Source organism: Galleria mellonella, unplaced genomic scaffold (assembly GCF_026898425.1).
Source record: "Galleria mellonella isolate WM207_F2 unplaced genomic scaffold, CSIRO_AGI_GalMel_v1 utg377, whole genome shotgun sequence".
In the NCBI taxonomy this organism is placed as follows: Eukaryota; Metazoa; Arthropoda; class Insecta; order Lepidoptera; family Pyralidae; genus Galleria; species Galleria mellonella.
In genome coordinates, this window is record NW_026442089.1 from 825,545 (window position 1) to 847,460 (window position 21,916).

Genomic DNA, 21,916 nt, shown 5'->3' on the forward strand with positions numbered 1-21,916 from the left:
CATAGGAGTATTTGAGGAAATTATTTAAGATATTGAAAGAAATAATCTGAAAGTCCACCTGATGATAAGTTCAATATATACAGTGCCATTAGATATAATCAGAATTATTGCATTTTTTTCCCAGAGGACACCAACGATTTAGGAATTTAATTTTAACAATGATTCCATTTTATATTACACATAACAACGCCAATTTTTAACAAGATAGTTATTGGCGACCGGCCGATGCAAACTCTTTAGACGTTATTGTACTTTTTTATATACATTTACTTTTAGAATATTCTTATTATTTGTAATTTTATATTTTTTTGACATATTGATTCATTGTTCCTTGCTCGCTGTTCAATACATATATTTCGCTACTAAATTTCGTGTCTACATCATTTCATCACCTCATCACAGTCCACCGCTCCGTAATACTTGGTCCATTCGTAGCCATAAGTAAAAAGCACCGATATTTTGCTTTTTCATTCTAATTTTTTTTCCAAAATTTTCATTTTCATCTCACACGACTTCATCGTATATTTTTTTCCTAAATCGTGTCATTCTTCATTATAATGGTGCAGACACGCAGTAAGAGCAAATCATTTGTGAATTTAGCAGCCACTGAAGTCGAGCGGTCGGGTCGCGAAAGCCCGGAGTCATCATCGCTACCGCCCGCCCGCCCGGCTTCAGCAACAGCGATCAAGGATGTTCCGTCATCATCGGCTAGATCGGTTACACAACTCGTGGGCACCCCACGTTCGGTAAAAGCATTATCTCGCTGTACCAAGTGCCCTGGTGACCTCTCTAGCCAACTTCAAAAAATCGATGCCCGGGCATCTTCCCAAAACGTGCAAAGTCGTTGCGGCCAACAATCTACTAGTGAACATTCACGATCGTCACGTTCGTCCGCCACCGTCCGTGCACAGAAGTTGGCCGTCGAAGCAGAAGTCTTACGGTGCCGAGTTGCCCGTGAGCGTGAACTCGCGCGTCTTCAGGCGAAACGCGAGCAGGAGCTCGCTCGCTTGGAATCTGAGGCGGAGGAGAGAGAGCTGCAAGCCAAACTCGCTGCACTGGATGCTAAAGATAAGTCTCGTAGCTCATGTTTTTCTAATCGCGATACTGAAATACGTACTGCGACATGGGTTTCAGAACAAAATGCAAACATGACCATGGCAACACATGTCGACATACCTGGTAAGCCACCGACTGTCACCTTGGAAAATACCCAGGGACTCAGTCTACAGTCGGCTGTCTTTACCAACGCGGTACCGTCTCATGAACCATATGTCAACCATGCAAACCATTCGAAATCCACACATGTCATTAGCAACGAAGACTGTGCAACAGTGGCACTGCAACGCTTACAACCTGATCGTCCATCGGCAGATCCTATAGTACAGCTCACTCAAGCTATTACTAGTTTATCTAACTGCCCAAAGAAACCAGAACTCGTCATTTTCTCGGGCGAAATTAGTCAATGGATGGCCTTTAAAAGTAGTTATGAAAGAACTAAATCTAGTTTTTCCGCAGCAGAAAACCTCACACGGCTGAATAATGCGGTTCGCGGACCGGCATACCAGGCCGTGGCGTCACTCCTGTGGACTTCTTGTGACCCACAAGACGTCATGAACGCATTGGAGCAAACGTACGCCCGACCAGAACTCCTCGTTGCTCGCGAGGTCGCCGAGCTACGCAATAGCCCTAAGTTAAGTTCCCCTGAACAATTAAATACATTAGCAAATAAATTACGTAACTTTGTAGTTACTTTAAAATTATTAAAACAAAATGATTATCTATATTCACCAGAGCTATTTCGCACTATTCTACTCAAATTAAGCGAATACACGAGAGCTCGTTTTACAGACTTTGCCTCAACCTATATATGTGAGCAACAAAACGTGGCAAAATTAGACTTGCTATCGCAGTTTTTGCTAGTGGAAGCCGATAAACAACTACGGTACAATTTCGTACAGGACAGTACCATTAAGCCACAAAATTCAACGTACCCTTCTAAGTACAATAATAACATAAAAAAGGAGACAATACACGTAATGACCCCTAGCAATAAAGTATCAGAGTGTACATACTGCAAACAAGGTAGTCACAGTATAAAATCCTGTAAAATATTTTTATCTCTCACAGTAAATGATAGATGGCGTTGGGTTCGAGACGCGAAGGTATGCTACCGCTGTCTTAAATCAAATCCACATAAATGGACTAATTGTCGTAGTAAACGTTGTGGTGTTGACGGATGTACAAGACGCCATAATTCGCTTCTTCACGGTACCACGCCTAATGAGTCTGGAACTAACTTAGCGACCAACACCCAACGCACCCAAATACTGACTGATAATTCAGATGGCCCAAGCAACATAGCTGATAAGACATATAAAAATGAACCGATTAAAATCACAAATACGTCTGACATTTTAATCAATGCAGCAGGTTCTTCTTCACGTCCACGCGGCCTCCTGAAAGTACTACCGGTTATCCTCGAGGGCCCCGACGGCGAATATGAAACCACGGCGCTACTCGATGAAGGTAGTACGGCGACACTAATTGACGACAAGGTAGCGATGCGTATCGGCGCCAAGCCCACCCGTCAAGAGCGTCTTCGTATTGAAGGTGTTAGCGGCATGTCAAAAGATGTAGATGTTGGTTACGTGAACTTCTACATACGTGGGCGTAACTTACCTGACCGCTACTTAGTGGAGCATGCACGCGCAATTAGCCCATTAAGTCTGCGCGTCCGGAAAGAAAACATCGTCAACTTTATGAAGTACCAGCACTTATCAGACCTATCTAATGAACTTTCCTACACTGATACCAACCCAACTGTTCTTATTGGAGCGCCCGACTGGTACCTATCTGTAAGCCGCGAGCTAAGATGTGGAAAGAAGAATGAACCTGTAGCCTCTAAAACACTATTGGGCTGGGTGCTCCACGGCGCACTGTCGGTTTCATCTCAGCCGATAGAATTTGTCAACCATATCTGTGACCACCTAGACTCTCTTATAAGAAAGCAGTACGAAATTGATTCCTTAGGTATAATGAAAAGCGTCTCACGTTTCAACAGTGATGATAAACGAGCGATAGATATCATCGAAACGTCGGCTCGTCAACTTGACGACAACCATTACGAAGTCGGTTTACCTTGGAAAAAAGACTTACCAACTATCATACCTGATAGCTACCCACAGGCATTATCTCGCTTCAGAGCTCTGGAACGACAAATGTCTAAAGACCAATCATTTGCCGCAGCTTACCATGACTTCATAAATGGCATTGTTACTAAAGGGTACGTCGAAGAATGCGACCCAAATACGTATTATAAACGAATGCCATCGAACGTTTCATGTGTTAACCCGGACGATACTATTCGTTGGTACCTACCCACCTTCGGAGTATTTCACCCCCAAAAAAAGAAGCTACGAGTGGTGCATGATGCGGCAGCAAAGACAAAAGGTGTAAGCCTCAACAGCCTACTCCTACAGGGACCCGATTTATTAGGTTCTCTATTAGACATTTTATTTCGTTTCAGAGAAGGCGCTGTGGCCCTAAATGCCGACATTAAAGAAATGTTCCCTCAAATAAAAATCGCTAAAAAAGACAGAGACGCCCAACGCTTCTTGTGGCGTAACAAAAACGGTATTCTCGTTGAGTACCGCATGAAAGCTATGATATTCGGCGCAGTGTGTAGCCCATTCATTGCACTTTACATTAAGAATAAAAATGCAAAGATAGCGGAAGCTAGATATCCTGCAGCATGCAAAGCTATAGTTGAAGATCACTATATGGACGATTACCTGGGTAGCCACCCTAGTGTCACTGATGCCGCGCAGGTGGCATCTGACATAATTATGGTGCATAAAGCATGCGGTTTCGAAATGCGAGCATGGACTTCGAATAATTCACAAGCTCTCTCTCTTGTCCCCAAAGAACTCAGAAGTGAAGCAACTTCAGACGTATACTTACCACCAAACAATGATGTTGGTATTCTAGGCGTTAAATGGAATCCATTCCACGACTCGTTCAGCTTTCGTACAGGACTTCATATGCCTGATATTTTAACTAAACGTAGCCTACTATCCAGCGTTATGAAAGTTTATGACCCACTTGGCCTACTAACGCCTATTATAATTTCGGGCCGTATTTTGTTCCAGAAGTTATGGCGAGAAGGCATCGACTGGGATACCCCAGTACCTAATAAATATGTTTCTGAATGTACAGAATGGTTCACTCAATTACAGAGTGCCGCTAGCATCAAAATTCCGCGTTGGTATATGTTTAAATCAGATCCAATGGATATTCAACTACACATAGTGGCTGATGGTGGTGAACAAGCATACGCCTGCGTAGCTTACTGGCGTTTCAATTACAATGATGGCTTCGTCTCTACGGCTCTTATAGGTAGCAAAGCTCGAGTTGCACCATTGAAACCGCTCTCTATTCCCCGCCTCGAGCTACAAGCGGCGCTTATTGCTTCTCGATTCGCACAAACTATTTTACGCGCTCACCGTCTTAAACCCTCCGCAACTATTTATTGGACAGACTCTACCACCGTTCTTAAATGGATCCGAAGCGACGCTCGCACATTTAAACCTTTCGTTGCTCACAGGTTGGGAGAGATACTGGAAACCACCAATCCGTCCAATTGGAGATGGATTCCTACCTCTCTCAACGTAGCCGATGATGCTACTAAACCAAAGAAAATATTTTTGTCTCCTTCTCATAGGTGGTTTACTGGCCCACCATTTCTTTTAGAATCACCATTCTCTTGGCCGTGTGAAATTACCAGAGACGAGGATGAGACCTTACCAGATTCCGAATTAAAATCAGAACTTGTGGGGCTGCTCTCCTATGTCCCACTACCTGACCTTCCCGTACCTAACGCTACGCGATTCAGCTCGTGGCTACGTTTACTACGCACCACTGCCCGTGTTCTCCAAGGCGCACGACTTTTTCGGCTTAAAGTGTCTCGACCAATAATTTTAAATTCTAAATTATTTTTAGATGGCAGCATCACATCGCCCTCCCAGCTACATGCAAGAGACATCATACAAGCCGAAAAGATGTTATTTCAAGGAGCTCAAAAGGATAGCTTCCCTGAGGAGCTGAGAGCCATACAAACTATGCAGCCCGTGCCCAGTAATAGCCGTATTGCGACACTCGCACCAGTACTCGACGGAGATGGCTTACTTCGCGTGGATACCCGTACCAAGTCTGCTCCAGGAGTAAGCGAGAACGCAAGATCACCAATCATCCTGGACGGTCGCAATTACAGCGTACGACTCTTAATATTACATCAGCATATTCAATCAGCACACTCATTCAATGAGCTCATCCTAAATGAATTAAGGCAGAAGTTTTGGATTCTAAGGGCAAGAAGCACTATCCGAAGCGTAGTAAATACTTGTCTGCAGTGCCGACGATGGAAAGGCAAAACAATCAACCCAAAAACCGGCGACTTACCATCACACCGGTTAGATCACCATAAAAGGCCCTTTACACATGTCGGCCTCGATTACTTCGGCCCGATAATCATAACTATACATCGACGCCACGAGAAACGGTACGTTGCTCTTTACACGTGCCTAGTGACGAGAGCAGTACATCTAGAAATGGTCACCTCGCTTTCATCTGATGCGGCCATTATGAGCCTGAGACGTTTCATAGCTCGCCGAGGATCTCCATCTACCATACATTCGGACAATGGTACCAACTTTGTCGGCGCCTCCCGTGAGCTACGAGCATTATACAACGACTCAGTAGAAGAATTTGCGACAACTCACAAAATCGAGTGGCACTTCATCCCACCAGCATCTCCGTTTATGGGCGGGGCCTGGGAGAGGCTGATACGTACTGTCAAAACCGCCCTGAGAGCCTGTCTAAACGGTAAAATATTAAAGGAAGAAACCTTAACAACACTCTTACTCGAAGCAGAAGCCATCGTTAATGCGAGACCGCTCACGTACGTCCCATCATCACCACACGCACCAGAAGCACTAACGCCATTCCATTTCATACTGGGTACTTCATCAACAGAACCATGGACATGCTCGTTAACAGATGCCGACTTGGTACGAAGATGTGACTGGAAAAGAGTGCTGCGTCTTGCCGACCATTTCTGGGCACGATGGCTGCGTGAATATTTACCCACGCTCCAACCAAGAGGATCGAACAAAGAGGCGTTAAAAGTATGTGAGGGTGATGTGGTGCTTATCGCGGACTCTACTCTCCCTCGTGGCCTCTGGCCCCTAGGGAGAATAGTAAAAGTTTACCCAGGCCAGGACGGAGTGGTCCGCGTAGCGGACGTCTTCACCAAAGGCGGTACGTTGCGCAGACCAGTCCGCAAACTAATTTTATTAGAGACTGAGCCTCGACCGGCCGCCACCAGTTGTTAGTGTTCCACTGGGGATCCGGTATATTGGCGACCGGCCGATGCAAACTCTTTAGACGTTATTGTACTTTTTTATATACATTTACTTTTAGAATATTCTTATTATTTGTAATTTTATATTTTTTTGACATATTGATTCATTGTTCCTTGCTCGCTGTTCAATACATATATTTCGCTACTAAATTTCGTGTCTACATCATTTCATCACCTCATCACAGTCCACCGCTCCGTAATAATAGTAGAGTAGCCAAAATGGTCGATATATCAAAAAAAAAATCTTTTTAAAATCTATGGCTAGTATTACCTTGGCACAAGTGAGCAAAGCATTGGCAGCATTTGCCGTTCTCTCACAGCAGTCTTCCAAATGAACTTGACCGCCGACTGTCTTAGAAAGTTTCCGTGCTTCTGCCACTAACTGAGACGCCTGCTCACACGCCGATGATGACAATTCGACAATCTGGCGACATATCAAATATGACAAACTCTCCAATAGGATTATCTCTAATCAAATATTTATTAAAGAAATTATAATACAATTTTAAATCTTTAATAAAATTATAACTTGTTAAAATTACTTATTTAAAAGGAACTGTTTATTAATTTTTTAATAATAATAAATAAATTGTAATTGTTTTATGATTTTACCTCCCAGTTCAGAACGCCATTTCAGCTGAGAAAAACGAGCAAGAAACAAGCTGTTGTTTTTTCTTTCAAATAAAAGTTAAGTTTATGACAAAAAAATATGAATAGATAAAATGATTATCACAAATTTTGCATTGATAATAAGATAGAAAATAAAAAACTACAAAGCTACAATCAAAAACATAATTCTTGAACAGGATTATATTACATTACCTGGTTTGACGTCTCTAGATTTGTTCGTGGGTTTACAACAAATATTAGTTTGTTTGAAGAGTTTGAGAATTTCGATGCATACTGGTTTATACCCTAAAAATAAGGTTATAATTAAACAAAATCCTCGCATAGAAATAAATGAATAATCCATATAAAGAACCGTCATCTTCTTACCTTCAAATCTTGTTGCTCGACAGCATCAGAAATTCCTCGCACAGCGTCACATAGTGCTAACAACTCCGCCTGCGCAGCTTGAGATTTCTCGTCACTGCCTGCATTTAGAGCCCTCGTCTCTGCAAACATATTTAACAGGTATAAAGTCCATAGACCCTTTTTTTCATGCTGAACATAAGCCTTCCCCATAAGGGAAGTTTTACCAGTTGCCATGCTTGGCAGACAGGTTGGCAACCGCAGTTGGCTTTTAGAGATGTTTTAAAAAGGACGCTGCTACTCATCTCTCACCAGAGACTATAATTATGCAGTTCTTAAAAAGGACGTATAGAGGTTTGTTCAGGGTCGGTAACATGCACTCGCACACAAAACATTCCTGTCGTTGCATGTACAGGCAGTCCTCGTCTTACGTCGTTTCAAGTTACGTCGACCAATGTTTTGACACTATTCCTCAAGCATACATCAATTGTTTCAATTTCCGGCATTTCCGGAATTCACTTGAGTTCATATATATTTATTTGAAGAACTTACTTTTGATTATAAAGTATGTATATCCTTTGTTATAAATGCAGTTTTTTTTTTTTTTTTATTTAGAGTCCATGTAGATCCTACCCTTGAGTTTTCCATGTAAACATATGAAAAAATATGTCTCGACTTACGTCGTTTCGATTTACGTCGCGTATTTCGAGAACTTAACATACCGTAAGTACAAGGACTGCCTGTACCTATCTATCACAAATAAATGATTTATTGACAAAGGTTACGGTAATCGATTATCAACAAACAAGAATACTTGTTTGTCATTTTTTTTAACAGTTTGCTCCAGAGAAAGAAACTAGGCCTTAGCTTTCAGAACTCTTAATTAACTAAGATGTCTCTATCTACAAACATTAACTATTACATTGCAAGTCATTTATGATGGCAAATATTATAGTAATAGAACAATAGGCACTAACCCTTGACCACCTGTGGCAATAATTCGTTGATGGTACTGATAGCTTGCTCCGCTGCAGTGTAGTCCACATTCTTCGCATCTAGAATAAATTTATCAGCAATATAGATTTATAAGTATTTGATGAAAGGCCCCTTAACGTTATCTCCTATAGCTTTGTTATTGACAATGTTGCTGTAGTTTTCAATAGTATTGTTTAATTTTGTGTTTCCATCACTTGTATTATACATTTGTGCAAACTTTAGTGGCTATTAAATTATTATTCAAATGAACAATTACGTATTATTTTAGCTGTCTGTTTGTTTTAAATAAATAAAGTTTTGAGAATGTTATTCAAAGAGCAAACGAATTCAAACCAACACTCTAAAAGCAGATCAATGTCGTGTTATAAAAAAAGTCGTCTAATCTTTATCAAGCAATTAATTTATCTACAAAACGATTTTGGAATTACCAGAGAAGGCAGTGACGAGAGCGGTGATGGCTGAGTTCAGCTGCGCCATCCGCTGGGTTAGTTGCAGCTGACGGATGACTGCTGCTTCACCTTTTACTGGCAACACGACTGGCTATAGGTAACAGCAGTAAAAATATATGTTTATATATGTAAGATCATAGTTTCCAAACGGGTATACCGATTTAAATATCACAATAACAGATATGGCACTCTCCCCGTTAGAGTAGGATTCCTACTATTACCAGGCTAATCAGATAGCTTGATAATTTTGAATGTTTATTTCAAGTTTGCTTTTTTCTCTCAGACATCTCTTATAATTTGGATAGAAAAAGAAGTGGCGATAAGCTGAATCTTTGCTCCATTATCATCACAAGAATAAACACTCCTCGTAGAGGGGGGAGGGGGAAGGGATTGTTAGTAATGTGGTCAAATAGCCCCATTACTAGCAATATACCCTGTCAAGTAGACCTCCATGTGGAAACCAGCTTGTCTAATTCTAGTTGAATTCATCAGGATGGGCTAAACTGACCTGCTTTCATCCTCATCAGTCACTGGTACCTCGCTAGTGTATACTGATAGCGTAGACGGGATTATCTTACCATTATCACCCATTAAAAAAAAATACTCCTCGTGGGTGAAAAAAAAAATCTCCAGAAACCCGCATTGTATTGTACAGGTGTATTACAAAGTATTTAAAAATTTTAATCAAATTAATAATTTACTTAAGAAAAAGTTAATGTTCGGAACAGTAAAAATTGTACAATAGTTTTATTTATCCAATAAAATATACAGTATATACCTTTTCTAATTCCTGTTGGGCAGCTTGCAGAGCATTCTTCATCTCTCGGGCAGTTCTCACATACTGTAATCTTTGCCCTTTATTTACTGCCGGTTGACAAGATCGCTTCAGTTTTTCCAGCGCATCTTGCAGCAGCTGGTGTTGATTCTTTATCTTAGATCCAATCGCTGCATACCGTTGATCTTGGGACAGTTGTTCAGTACCAGCTTCTAAATCGCGAGCTACGTCAGACAGCTTGTCTGCAGCAGACACTAATGCTGGCTGGCAACGCGACTCGTTAACACACGATGCTGTTAACTGTAGTAATAATAATATTTTTATTACAGATAATTACGATTTATTTATTTATTATTTATTTATTTATTTACAGGATTACCAACATAAGATACAGCTACAATAAAGCTAAGTTTTAATACAATACACTGGCAGCTCAGATCTCACCGTTCTTACATTTATAGGCAACCACAGCATGCCTTGTGTTTGACAAACATTAAAATATAATTAAATTATTAAATGAGTAAAGATATTAACAATATGAATAATAATATAATATAAATAATGGAAATTGTATTCAAATTATTATAAAATATAAATAAATATACTCGTAATGTAATGGGGAGGTATATCAACACTTTAATTTAGTCATGAATACAGAGTGACTATCGCAGTGAATATCAAGTTCAGGCTTGGTTTTTACAATATCGTTATACAGACGCGTTATGCGGACGATAGGTGATTCGCGACCCAAGTTTGTTCGGCAAGCTGCATTTTTAAATAGATTACAAGGATGCCGCGGCATCCTTACTTATTTATTACGATTATTAGTAACACTTGACTTAAACCATGTTAGTAAAAACGAAACAAATCATTTTATGGTCCCTATAATACACTTTCCTTCCCTTTGGCCCACAATGAGAGGATCGATAATAATGTAACGTTGCGTTGGATTTTTGATTTGTGTAGAACTATTTAAATTCAAGATTGGAACTCAATTTTAAATATGCTTAAAAATGCGAAATTTTAAAATCAACTATTGTGTACAGGGGGGAAAGGGATTGTTAGTAATGTAGACTGAGAATCTAACTGCTAGCAATATACCCAACCAGGTCGACCTCCTCGCGGTTCCCCCTGGAAACTATCATCGTTAATTCCTGATGAATTCATCATGATGGGCTAACTGGCCTGTTTTCATTCTCATCTATTACCCTTCACTGGTGCTCCGCCAGCGTATCCCATTAGCGTAGGCGGGATTACCATACCATTTTCACTCATAAAAAAAAAACTATTGTGTACAACTAGATTTATATAAAAGAAAATAAAGGATAAAATCCTTAAAGAACAAATACGACTTTTTCTTGAAAGGATCTTTACCAAACAATCTCTAAGTAATATTAATATCATTTAATCGAAGCTTCAAAAAACTACCAATAAGATATGTTAAAAAAAAATTTGTGACGGCTAATAAATAAACAGGTATTTTAAAAACCAACATAATAATTTCTAGAATGTTTGTCTATTTGTAGGTTTGTTCTGGCACAATGTTTTGGCTTCTAATTGCTGTGCCCGACAGGGTCTACAATGTACTTTATCCATTATTAACATCTTTCATAATAATATTGTAGAATGCAATAAATTGAATTGAAAAACTGTAGCATCAAATTAAATGCGGTTTCCACAGTTATGTTCTTCAAGGTTGAATTAAAAATTAAAAGTATACTTTACACCTTATCTGTAACCGATCTATTTTAATGATTTTTCTTGTGTTATTTTGATTTTTGTCAAAAGGACCTACTTCCAAAATCCACGAAACGAGGGAGGAAGCGACGGTCAAAAGCTAGATTTCAATAAAGATATTCATGTTACCTGAGCAATTGTTAGTAAGGCCTTCGCCGCATCCGCGGTGGCTGCTCCCTTGCTATCCAACATAGATCCTGGCTCGCCGCCTATCTCTTCAGCCAGTTGGTATACGTTTGCTAACATTTCCGATGTTAGTGTACACGCTGCTGCAGCATCGTCCGTGATCTATAAGGTATTAATAATATATAAATACATATTATTTAATATTAATAAACAAACATTCAGTTTGTTACTTTTTCACGCAAAAGCTAATGAACAGATTTAAATTAAATTTGATACACGATTAGGTTATATTCTAATTTAGCACATAGGATTTATGTATTAATTCATGCGGGTAAGCCGTAAGATAAATAGTAACTTATATGTAAGCAGTTACAAGAAAAAGAGATGCTCCTGACTTAATAACTTATTTACTTTAAGTGATTTTAAAATAACAGGTTCAGAATTTGCCTATATTCTTTGTGTATGTAAGTTACGTTATATCTTTACTAATATCAATCATTATTTTTGCAAGAGATTAAATTTCTTCTCATGTTTGTTCCGTATTATCTTTATTACGATTGAAGATTCTATTTTTCTTTTTATTAAATCATTTAAGAATTCATTAAATCCTTCTACTTACCTGATCCTCTATCACAGGAGAAACTTGTGGATTGAACACATTGTACAGATCATTTGATGCTTCTGCGAATTTCGCTCCAGCTCCGTTAAGATCCTGCAATACACTTGCATTTGCTTGATTAACAGTAATTTATTTATCAAAATCATTGTTTAGTTACTGAACAGTCTTCTGTAAGTACTACCCTTCTAATACTATGAATATATATACTAATACTCTTAAAGCTTAAAAAACTGATCAGTGTTAAGTTAAATTTTCAACTAAAGTCGCAGGAAACGGTTATTTATCTTTATTAGTTATTTATCTTTCGTATAGCATATTGGACATTTATCAGCATATAGATACCCATAATTTATTAAATTTGATGTCAGAAAATTTATATTTTTGGAGTTTCACAAAGCTTCGATACCAAAATTTATTATGATTTACATGCAAAAATATTCAATTGAGTATACTGACTTCGTTGTCAGAAGATGCACTAGCGCAGATTTCACGAGCAGCGTCCAAGAGATTCTTGAGGTCCGTCATAATTTTGTCACGTGTTTCTGCATCTTTATTTGCTGTTAATGCTTTAACATCTAAAAGTATTGTATTAATTTTACTAAATTGCAGATATTTAGGCAAAATTACAAATTATTACTAATATTCTTGCATAATATACTTTGCAAGTCTTCGTTTTGAGAAAAAAAAATTACACAATGATTTGCTGATATTGAGACAACAAAATTTGTAGATACGCATAAAATAAATACAATATGAAGTTAAGACGATCAAGATTACAGTTATGATAACCACAAACCTCTGATGACACTAGGTAGAAGCGTGTACATAGTTCCAACTGCCAGCTCGGCGGATGCATAATCTGGCTTATCGCGATCTATAATGGAAAGTGTTTAAAATATACTTAATGTTTATCGAATAATAAGTTTCTGAAATGATAATATAGTCTAGGTAAATTTTCATAATAAAAGTTCTGTAGACATAATTATAGTCAAATACTTGAAGTCAAAGGTACGTAATATTAACAAACATTTAAAAAGAATGACTGTTCAGTTTTATATAGTTCTTTTAAGAGATATGACTTTCTGATACTATGTACAATAGAATCAGATAATAAAACATGATGATATAAATAAATACTTAAACTACATAATATACGTAAACTACATAAAAATTTTATTTATTTGTCATAATTCATTTGATTAGCAAAATATTTTAGTAATATTATTAAAAGGATCATGTAGTCCGCCAGGAGTAAGAAAATATGTAGATTGCATGACGGAAAAAAGGAGAAAGGACAGGGAACGAACCAGATGGATTGACTCTATTAATTGCATTTGCAATTAATTACTATAATAATTACCGGTCGTAGCAAGTACTACAGCAGCTATAATGGCCTTCAGTTTTGCTATGCGTTTAGCAACGTCGTCTTCCGTTGCCAAGCTGATACCCTTATGATCAGTCACTAATGGCTGTGAACAAATGTTAAATTCTTCAGCAAGTATTTTAAGATAAGAAGTAATTTAAAATACAATATGATTCCAAAAAACAATATATTCTTGACAGATAGAAAAAACCCCGTTTTATTCAAAAAGTTAATCATTGAAATAAGTTCAGAATTTGTGAAGATATTCAAGTAACTTAGAAAAATACTATCGATTCAGAAAACTTCTCCTTTTTAAATTAAAATATTAAATTAGTATGTATTCAAGAAGAAGATCTATGTGCAGCAGCGAACAACTAACAGCAAAAATAATAATTATGACAGCTCATGTATATGGCGGTTATACTAAGAAACCATTAGAAATCATTATAAAAAGGTAAAAAAAAACTTATAATAGGTACCTAAATAGTAATGGCCTTACCTTACTCAGCTCTTTGTCAGCATTTCCCAAATATTTATTGGCGTTGCCTGTTGTGGTCATGAATTTCAATCGTTGTTGCTGTCTTAGAATCTTATCGCTTTCAGATCCATTCTCACTAGCTACAAGTATAGAATATTTAGGTAATAAGTAGTGTTTTTCCAATAATACATCTAGACCCTCGAAAAAGTAATAATAGTTTATCTAGCAAACATTTTTACACTTACAAAGAAGGTTCATACAGAATATAACATATATAGGAGATTAATGCGATGTTTTCCGATAGCCGAGGAGCTACAGCGTTAATTTTCAGCGGGATCCCTTCGGGTAGGACTTAATTATATTTAAATTAATATTATTCTTCACTTCAATATTTAAAACTATTTTAAAATAGATAATAAAGATATTTAAAATAATGATACTAAGTTCCGAATCTTTTATAACATTAAATATTGAGATAGAGAGATGAAAACTGAATTCAAACTGGCATTAAACAGAACAACTAATTCACCCATTTTCTCAAATAAATTTGGAAACACCAATCAAGAATATTACGCAAGCATTTATAAGTTAATACAAAGGTTAGAATTTGCTTCCAGAATGAATTCAGAGCGATGATGAATAGAAAGGTCACGATACTCAGCAAAGAAGAATTAGGAAAAAAGAAGACCTATCGCTTTGTCGGAACAATTTCAAAATTTTACACTTAAATTTATACCATGTATAAATAAAAGAAAAAGAAAGCAAAATTTCTCTTACCGTAAGCTTGCTTAAGTCTGTCCAATGCTTTATTTAAATCCGTGTTGCCTGCATGGAGCTCGTCAGTAAGATGTTGGTAGGTCGGCTGCTCTAGCAGCGGTTTGGAGTTAGTCATCAGGTGCTGAGCTGATGATGAGAGGGTCTCAGCTGCAGCAGTCAATGCACTCTGGCAGTGTGGCTCGTGAATGGTCGGTGATGTCAACTAAATAAAATGTTTAATTGATGATACATAACAGCCTCATAGTCATAAATAAAGTCTTGCAAACGTTTTTTCTTTTTATAAATTATGTAACGAAAATAAAGTAACAATCAAAAATCCAGTGATGATAGTTTTTATACCATAAGGTGGCAAACAAGCATACAGCTTATCTAATGGTAAACCATCACTGTAGCCTATGGATGCCTGGAATACTAGGAATGTCACGTGGTATCCAGTTCAGCAAACAATAGTTCTTCAATCGAGAAAAACAAGCAAGAATTTTGACTGATACAATTTAAAGAAAAAATCATACAATTTTTCTTCTTTTTCGAACCGTACATACTCGTATATAAAGTTTATAATCATACCATAGCACAGAGAAGCAGATCCCTAGCAGCATCCGCACATCGCACTCCCGCTTCATCCACAGCGAACGCCTGCTCCGACTTGGACTCGGCCAATTTATTCACTTGCATCAGAAGTAAAGACGTTTTATCGCCGACGTCTTTAGCAAGATCAGTGATCTAAAAATGTCAAATTAAATATTTTTTATGATACTTAAAATGGCAAACAAGTTAACGGTCCACCCGATGATATATAGACATAAATAGAACCATAAGCATTATAGAATACCCAAAAACGCCCATGGTGTACTTCATTCGTTGTCATTTTCGAGGAATATGATATTGTGTCTCCATACTCAGTAATTTCACTGCCAATCCGCCTGCCAAACGTAGCAACTACTGGCAAAACCTCCCAAAGGGGAAGCTTATGTTCAGCAGTGGACAGTTAAAGGCTGATATAATAATAATAATCGCTCCTTTTGAACTGAACATAGTCATGTGAGGACAGCAGTTGCACCGCAGAAACAAGAGTGGAACGGAGGTAGCCGTGAAGCAGTTGTGTTTGCATGGCCGTGTTTCGGTTTGAAGGATGGGATATGGCGTGAATTTACTGGGTACAGAGGAATAACACCTGAGTCCTCAGGAATGGCAACGCGTGGGGGTACAATGGGTGAAACAGTATACTCTGTTATGTTCATGGTACTGCTCATGTCTATAGGCGACGGTTACCACTTTCCATCAGGTGGGCCGTCAGCTTGTTTGTCATTCTACATTGTATAAAAAAAAGGTACTAAAGAAGGCGACTTTTGCATCATCATCATCATCATATTATATCATGTCGTCTACTGACCATAGGCCTCCCTGATAAGGGAAGTTTTATCACTAGTTACCATGCTTAGTAGGCGGGTTGATAACAGCGATTAAGTCTTGACATTTTAAGAAGGACACTGCTGGCCATCCCACGACCACTTGATGTGCAAATGCGACTCGTTGGCAAGCATGCATATGAGTTTACTGGGAACGGCTTATCCAAAGCCAGGGGACTACAGATATTTTAAACCGCGGGATGTCGTTAAGATAACACATAGGATCTACGAAATGATGGTATAAGGCAGGGAGAAGAAGAAAAGATCCCGATGGGTCGACGTTCAACGACTTAGCTGACCCCATATGCAAAAATAAGATAAGATCCCTCGACCATTAAATTCCCTTAGTCGCATCTTCATCGGGAAAGGAAGAGGTGAACCATTTTAGTCCAGGACCAGACTATTATATAATATCTGGTATTTAGTAGAAGATTTGTATAATTAATTCATATGGAAAGAGAAGTTACTTTTGCAAAACAATCACCAACCTTGTTGTCTTGATCATCGTTCGTGCCACGTGTAAATGTGAACACTAGTTTCCTAGATCTGTCTGAGTATACGTTCGAAATTTCTTGAACTTTCTGCAACATTTTAAACGAAAATTCGTTTATTAGATAAAGACGACCTCTGTAGCACAATAGCATGCATATTGCTTAGCGTGAATACATCCAAGATTTCATATTCGGTCCGACTAATTTGGGGGAATGAATTTTCTAAATTTAAAAATCTAAAATAAAATAATTTAAATTAGTGTCTAGGCTTGGAATTTTATCACATGTTACAAATGAAATTTCATATGCTACGCCAAATCATATATCAAATATAATGTTGCATTACAAAGAGTGCTACAAATCACTCTTTGTAATGCAACATTATATTTGATATATGATATATATATATATATATAAAGTAAAATAACTAACCTCGTGGTCAGCGATGCTTGTTAGAGAGCACACTTGGCTCGTGGCATCAAACAGTTTGGCTATATCATCCAAAAATGCTTTCTTCTGATCACCTTCCATACAGCTCGCTAACGCCTGGGCATCTGTATTTAATATTTAAGTGAAATTAAGTATTTGTTAAAAGTCTAAATTGTTACAGAAAAAAATATTGAGCTGTTTTTTAAAAAAAATCTCGTCACCAAATAGTGATAAAAATGTTTAACTTATCGTTTAGTAAATTGAGACTAGGTTTTATGAAATAAGTACAGAAATAAAAAGAAATGTATTACTGGATACAGTGTCTAGAGATAATTATATTAGTACTATCTCATACCTTTAGCTAATTCCGGAACAAGCTCGTTGATGGTGTTCATAGAGACCACAGCAGACGAATAGTCCACATTCTTAGGATCTGCAACAAAATGAAGGCCCACAGGTGAGAACAGTATTCCATGTGTGGCATCACATGAGCTTTATACAGTTTCAGGCGGTGTTTCGGTGTGAAATACCGTCTCACCCCATTGAGCATCCCCAACTTAGGTTTTTCCTCCAGATGACCGCAAAACTGGATTTACATGCCGTTGTTTTGGCAAAACATGCCTGTTATTACTAGCATCTGTATACCGTGTTTTTAGCAAATTATTATTCTTAACGAAGTCGATATTTTAAGTGGAATTACATTAATTTACAACATTTAATTATTTTGTATTCTACAAGGCAAATAAAGTATATTTATACATACCTGCTTGTGCCATTAAGACAAATGCGACGGCTGCATTCAATTTGCCCATCTTCTGAGCGGCAGCCTTCTCAAACTCATACAGCTCAGAGCCGTACTTATCAATCTTGGGACCTTGGTACTCCTATAAAACCACAAAGCAATGTACTCGTATACTACTACAGAGGGAGACTTTGTACAAAAGTCGATTGCTTAAGTACCTCTGTCCCATTCGTGTTTCAACCGTGAAGCAGTTGTGTTTGCATGGCTGTGTTTCGGTTTGAAGGGTGGGATATGGCGTGAATTTACTGGGTACAGAGGAATAACACCTGAGTCCTCAGGAATGGCAACGCATGGGGGTATCATGGGCGAAACAGTATACTCTGTTATGTCCATGGTACTGCTCATGTCTATAGGCGACGGTTACCACTTTCCATCAGGTGGGCCGTCAGCTTGTTTGCCATTTTAAGTTGTATAAAAAAAAAACTACTATTGTCGTGTGGTCCCAACATAAAATGGTTTATCCCTTCGATTCCCGTGGGTGTCCAAAAATGGGCAGCATCGTCCCGTAAAACATCACCAAACCCTAATAGTGAATGCCAACCCGCCTGCCAAGCGTATCAACTACTGGCAAAATTCCCTTATGGGAAAAGCCTACTCAGCAGTGGACAGTTAACGGAAAATTAGTATACTAAAGCCAGTTTGATCAGGCGGATTGGTATAGAGTATTATTTCGAATTCTTCTATTACAATAATAACATGAGAGGTAACTAAATAAACAAGGCACAATAGCGGGCTGCGAATCCGAATGATTTTGTTGTTCGAATAAATAGTAATTAGTAATTTTTTATTATTTAATTAATTGACTACTAAATTAGTAATATACTAATTTTCGTATTCGAATGATTTTACTAATTAGTAACTAATTAAACGAACGAAGTTTTTTCCCTGTATCTACTACCATCTAGTACGTTGTTAAGGTAGTAGTGAATATAGGATATCCACTTTCCTACTTATTAAAATTATCAATAATCTACTATATAAAAATCGGCAACAATCTTCATTAAAAAAAGAAATTTAGATAAGATAGATAGATAAACACTTTATTTGAGCCATTTATGACACACGTAAATTAACAAATGAGTTTATACAATCAGATTATTTACATTTTTCAAATATAAAACAAAAGATGAAGTATGGAGATATGTTTTCATCAGGTCTACTCGCCCATGTTCATACCGACTCAATGTACATCAACAACTACTAATTAATGAATTTAGTAATCAAATAATATTAATAGTCGGACTACATTAGTAATCGGATGACATTAGAAGTCGAATAATTCGAATGATTTGAAAATCACGTGTCACGTATCTTATGTGGTTACTTATTATAATACCTAATTTGTACCACGAGGGGGAAAGGGATTGTTAATAATGGAGACAGTGAATCCCATTGCTAGCAATATACCAAACCAGGTCGACCTCCTCGCGGTTCCCCCTGGAAACTATCATGGTTAATTCCTGATGAATTCATCATGATGGGCTAACTGGCCTGTTTTCATTCTCATCTATCACCCTTCACTGTTGCTCCGCCAGCGTATCCCGTTAGCGCAGGCGGGGTTACCATACCATTTTTACCCATCAAAAAAAAATTTGTACCACGTGGCATGCGAATAAATGTAAATAAATAATCCAAATGAGTTGCTTAGCCGAATAATTAATAGTCGCATTAGTGAAGTCGCTCGCTATGGCACAACAGTTTCCTTAGTCACGTCTCATGATATCCTAAGATGAAAAAGAAACGATATGTTTCTACTCCATCGATCTACCGATGGAAACTAAAGAAACGAAGAAGTTTTAAGAAATGTCAAGTCCAATTACCGTGTTAATTATGTCCTTCGCCTGGTCGACCGCTTGGCTGGCTTTGGAGGCGGTGGCCAGGAACGACGCTCGATGTAGATACGCAGTGGTCCTCTCATCCGCTATGAAACTTGAGCGCGATTTCTGTACAATATTATTTTTTATTGCAACATAGAACTACGTAAAATACCTTATTCCATATTTTCAGACATTTAAAGAATTAAATATCGATAAAATCGCTCCAATAGATTCTACAATCAATAAAATAAACAGAAGAGGCTTCTGCAGAAAAACATAAACTTGTTTAATGCCATTTACATTTTACAACTATAGTACATTATACTCGTAGGGTTCTTCGTTATACGGTTTTTTTTATGGTAAAAATGGAATAGCAACCCTACCTGCGCTAATGGAATACGCTAGCGGGGCACTAGTGAGGGATGGTAGATGAAAATGAAAACAGGGCAGTTAGCCCATCATAACGATTTGTACTGGAATTAACCACGATGGATTCCAGGGGGGCTGTGTGGAGGTCGATCTGGTTGAGTATATAATCACCCCCCCCCCCCCCCCCCTTTCATTACAGAGTTAGTGGGACATAACACAATTACATTAAATAACATTTTGAGACATTACGTTAAATTTTTTTTTATACAACTTAGAATGGCAAACAAGCTGACGGCCCACCTGATGGAAAGTGGTAACCGTCGCCTATAGACATGAGCAGTACCATGGACATAACAGAGTATACTGTTTCGCCTATGATACCCCCATGCGTTGCCATTCCTGAGGACTCAGGTGATATTCCTCTGTACCCAGTAAATTCACGCCATATCCCACCCTTCAAACCGAAACACAGCCATGCAAACACAGCTGCTTCACGGTTGAAACACAAATGGGACAGAGGTACCCAAGCATTCGACTTAGATACAAACTAAGCTTTTGCTGGACTGATGTATTTGGACATGTATATATAATATGGTATGTAGTTACACCAATCTAGCGACGATGGAAATACTTATATTAATCGCCGAGGGAATCTACAATGACAATCCACTACCTTCATCATGAAAATCACGATCACTGAGACGAGAGCAAACGTCTGATAGAGAAAAATATTTAATATCTCTCAATGCTTCATCTAGGTTGTACTACTGTGAACACGAGCTCACTGGGTTTTTTATGGGATTAAAACAGAATGATAGAATGTTAACCTCACCCGCATGATCGGTAAATGCTGGTAGGGTTTCAGTAAGAGATGATAAGATAGGTAAGGTAAAATCATGGCGAGTTCCCTAGAATTTTTCGAAAATGGTTTCCAAGGGAGAGCACGTACGTCACTAGTAATAACAAAGTATATTACTAACTATGGCTGTAAGTAACAATTTGCTCCAACTTGCTGGAGTATAAGCGAAATATAAAACCCAACAAAGTGATAATGTACAATACGCGGAGGGAACAAGTAGTAATAGATTCTACAACAGCCCCATCGCTTACAATATAGGCTTGACCTCTGCAAAGTTACCATCAAATCATCGTGGCCAATAGCTCGTGAACTCGTTACAATGGTAAAACCCGATATGACTTCATACCCACCTATCACCATTCACTGGTATCCTGCCAGCAGAAAGAGGCAGTGTTACCATACCTTTATCACCTTACAATAAAAATAAATACACTATATATACTATATACCAGAGAGAGACTTTGTACAAAAGTCGATTGCTTGGGTACCTCTGTCCCATTCGTGTTTCAACCGTGAAGCAGTTGTGTTTGCATGGCTGTATTTCGGTTTGAAGGGTGGGATATGACGTGAATTTACTGGGTACGGAGAAATAACATCTGAGTCCTTAGGAATGGCAACACATGGGGGTATCGTGGGCGAAACAGTATACTCTGTTATGTCCATGGTACTGCTTATGTCTATAAGCGACGGTTACCACTTTCCATCAGGTGGGCCGTCAGCTTGATCGCCATTCTAAGTTGTATAAAAAAAAACTTAAGAGTAAAAAGGGCTTACCTCAAGAAGCTTGCTTCGTCTCTGAGTTTTAGGATCAAGGCAGGAGTATAGCTGCGCTGATAGATTTGCGATATCTTTAGCAGCATCTTGAGCTTTGTCAGCATCCTGACAACAAACGTTTATCCTTGCAATTTTTAATTATCTAAAAGCAAAAACAAAATTAGTCGTAAAATGTATATACAAAATGTATCATTACATTTACGATATACCAGATCAGTCGGTAATTGTCCACTGCTGAACATAAGCCTCCCCCTTG

General features: G+C 38.1%; 1 protein-coding gene across 1 annotated transcript in view; it reads right to left on the reverse strand.

Moving 5' to 3' along the window:
• Positions 1-21,916, reverse strand: part of LOC113521060 (talin-1-like) — a 95,091-nt gene that overhangs the window by 49,525 nt on the left and 23,650 nt on the right. Inside the window, exons 16-35 of the mRNA XM_052897625.1 lie at positions 21,661-21,765; positions 19,662-19,784; positions 17,803-17,923; positions 17,395-17,472; positions 17,043-17,164; positions 16,608-16,700; positions 15,278-15,433; positions 14,711-14,912; positions 13,955-14,073; positions 13,453-13,561; positions 12,889-12,966; positions 12,549-12,667; positions 12,093-12,185; positions 11,477-11,635; positions 9,614-9,910; positions 8,815-8,926; positions 8,368-8,445; positions 7,415-7,533; positions 7,241-7,333; positions 6,690-6,842 (exon numbers count right to left, since the gene is read on the reverse strand). Coding sequence (XP_052753585.1) covers positions 6,690-6,842; positions 7,241-7,333; positions 7,415-7,533; positions 8,368-8,445; positions 8,815-8,926; positions 9,614-9,910; positions 11,477-11,635; positions 12,093-12,185; positions 12,549-12,667; positions 12,889-12,966; positions 13,453-13,561; positions 13,955-14,073; positions 14,711-14,912; positions 15,278-15,433; positions 16,608-16,700; positions 17,043-17,164; positions 17,395-17,472; positions 17,803-17,923; positions 19,662-19,784; positions 21,661-21,765 — 2,529 coding nt within the window. The remainder of the gene's footprint in view (positions 1-6,689; positions 6,843-7,240; positions 7,334-7,414; positions 7,534-8,367; positions 8,446-8,814; positions 8,927-9,613; positions 9,911-11,476; positions 11,636-12,092; positions 12,186-12,548; positions 12,668-12,888; positions 12,967-13,452; positions 13,562-13,954; positions 14,074-14,710; positions 14,913-15,277; positions 15,434-16,607; positions 16,701-17,042; positions 17,165-17,394; positions 17,473-17,802; positions 17,924-19,661; positions 19,785-21,660; positions 21,766-21,916) is intronic.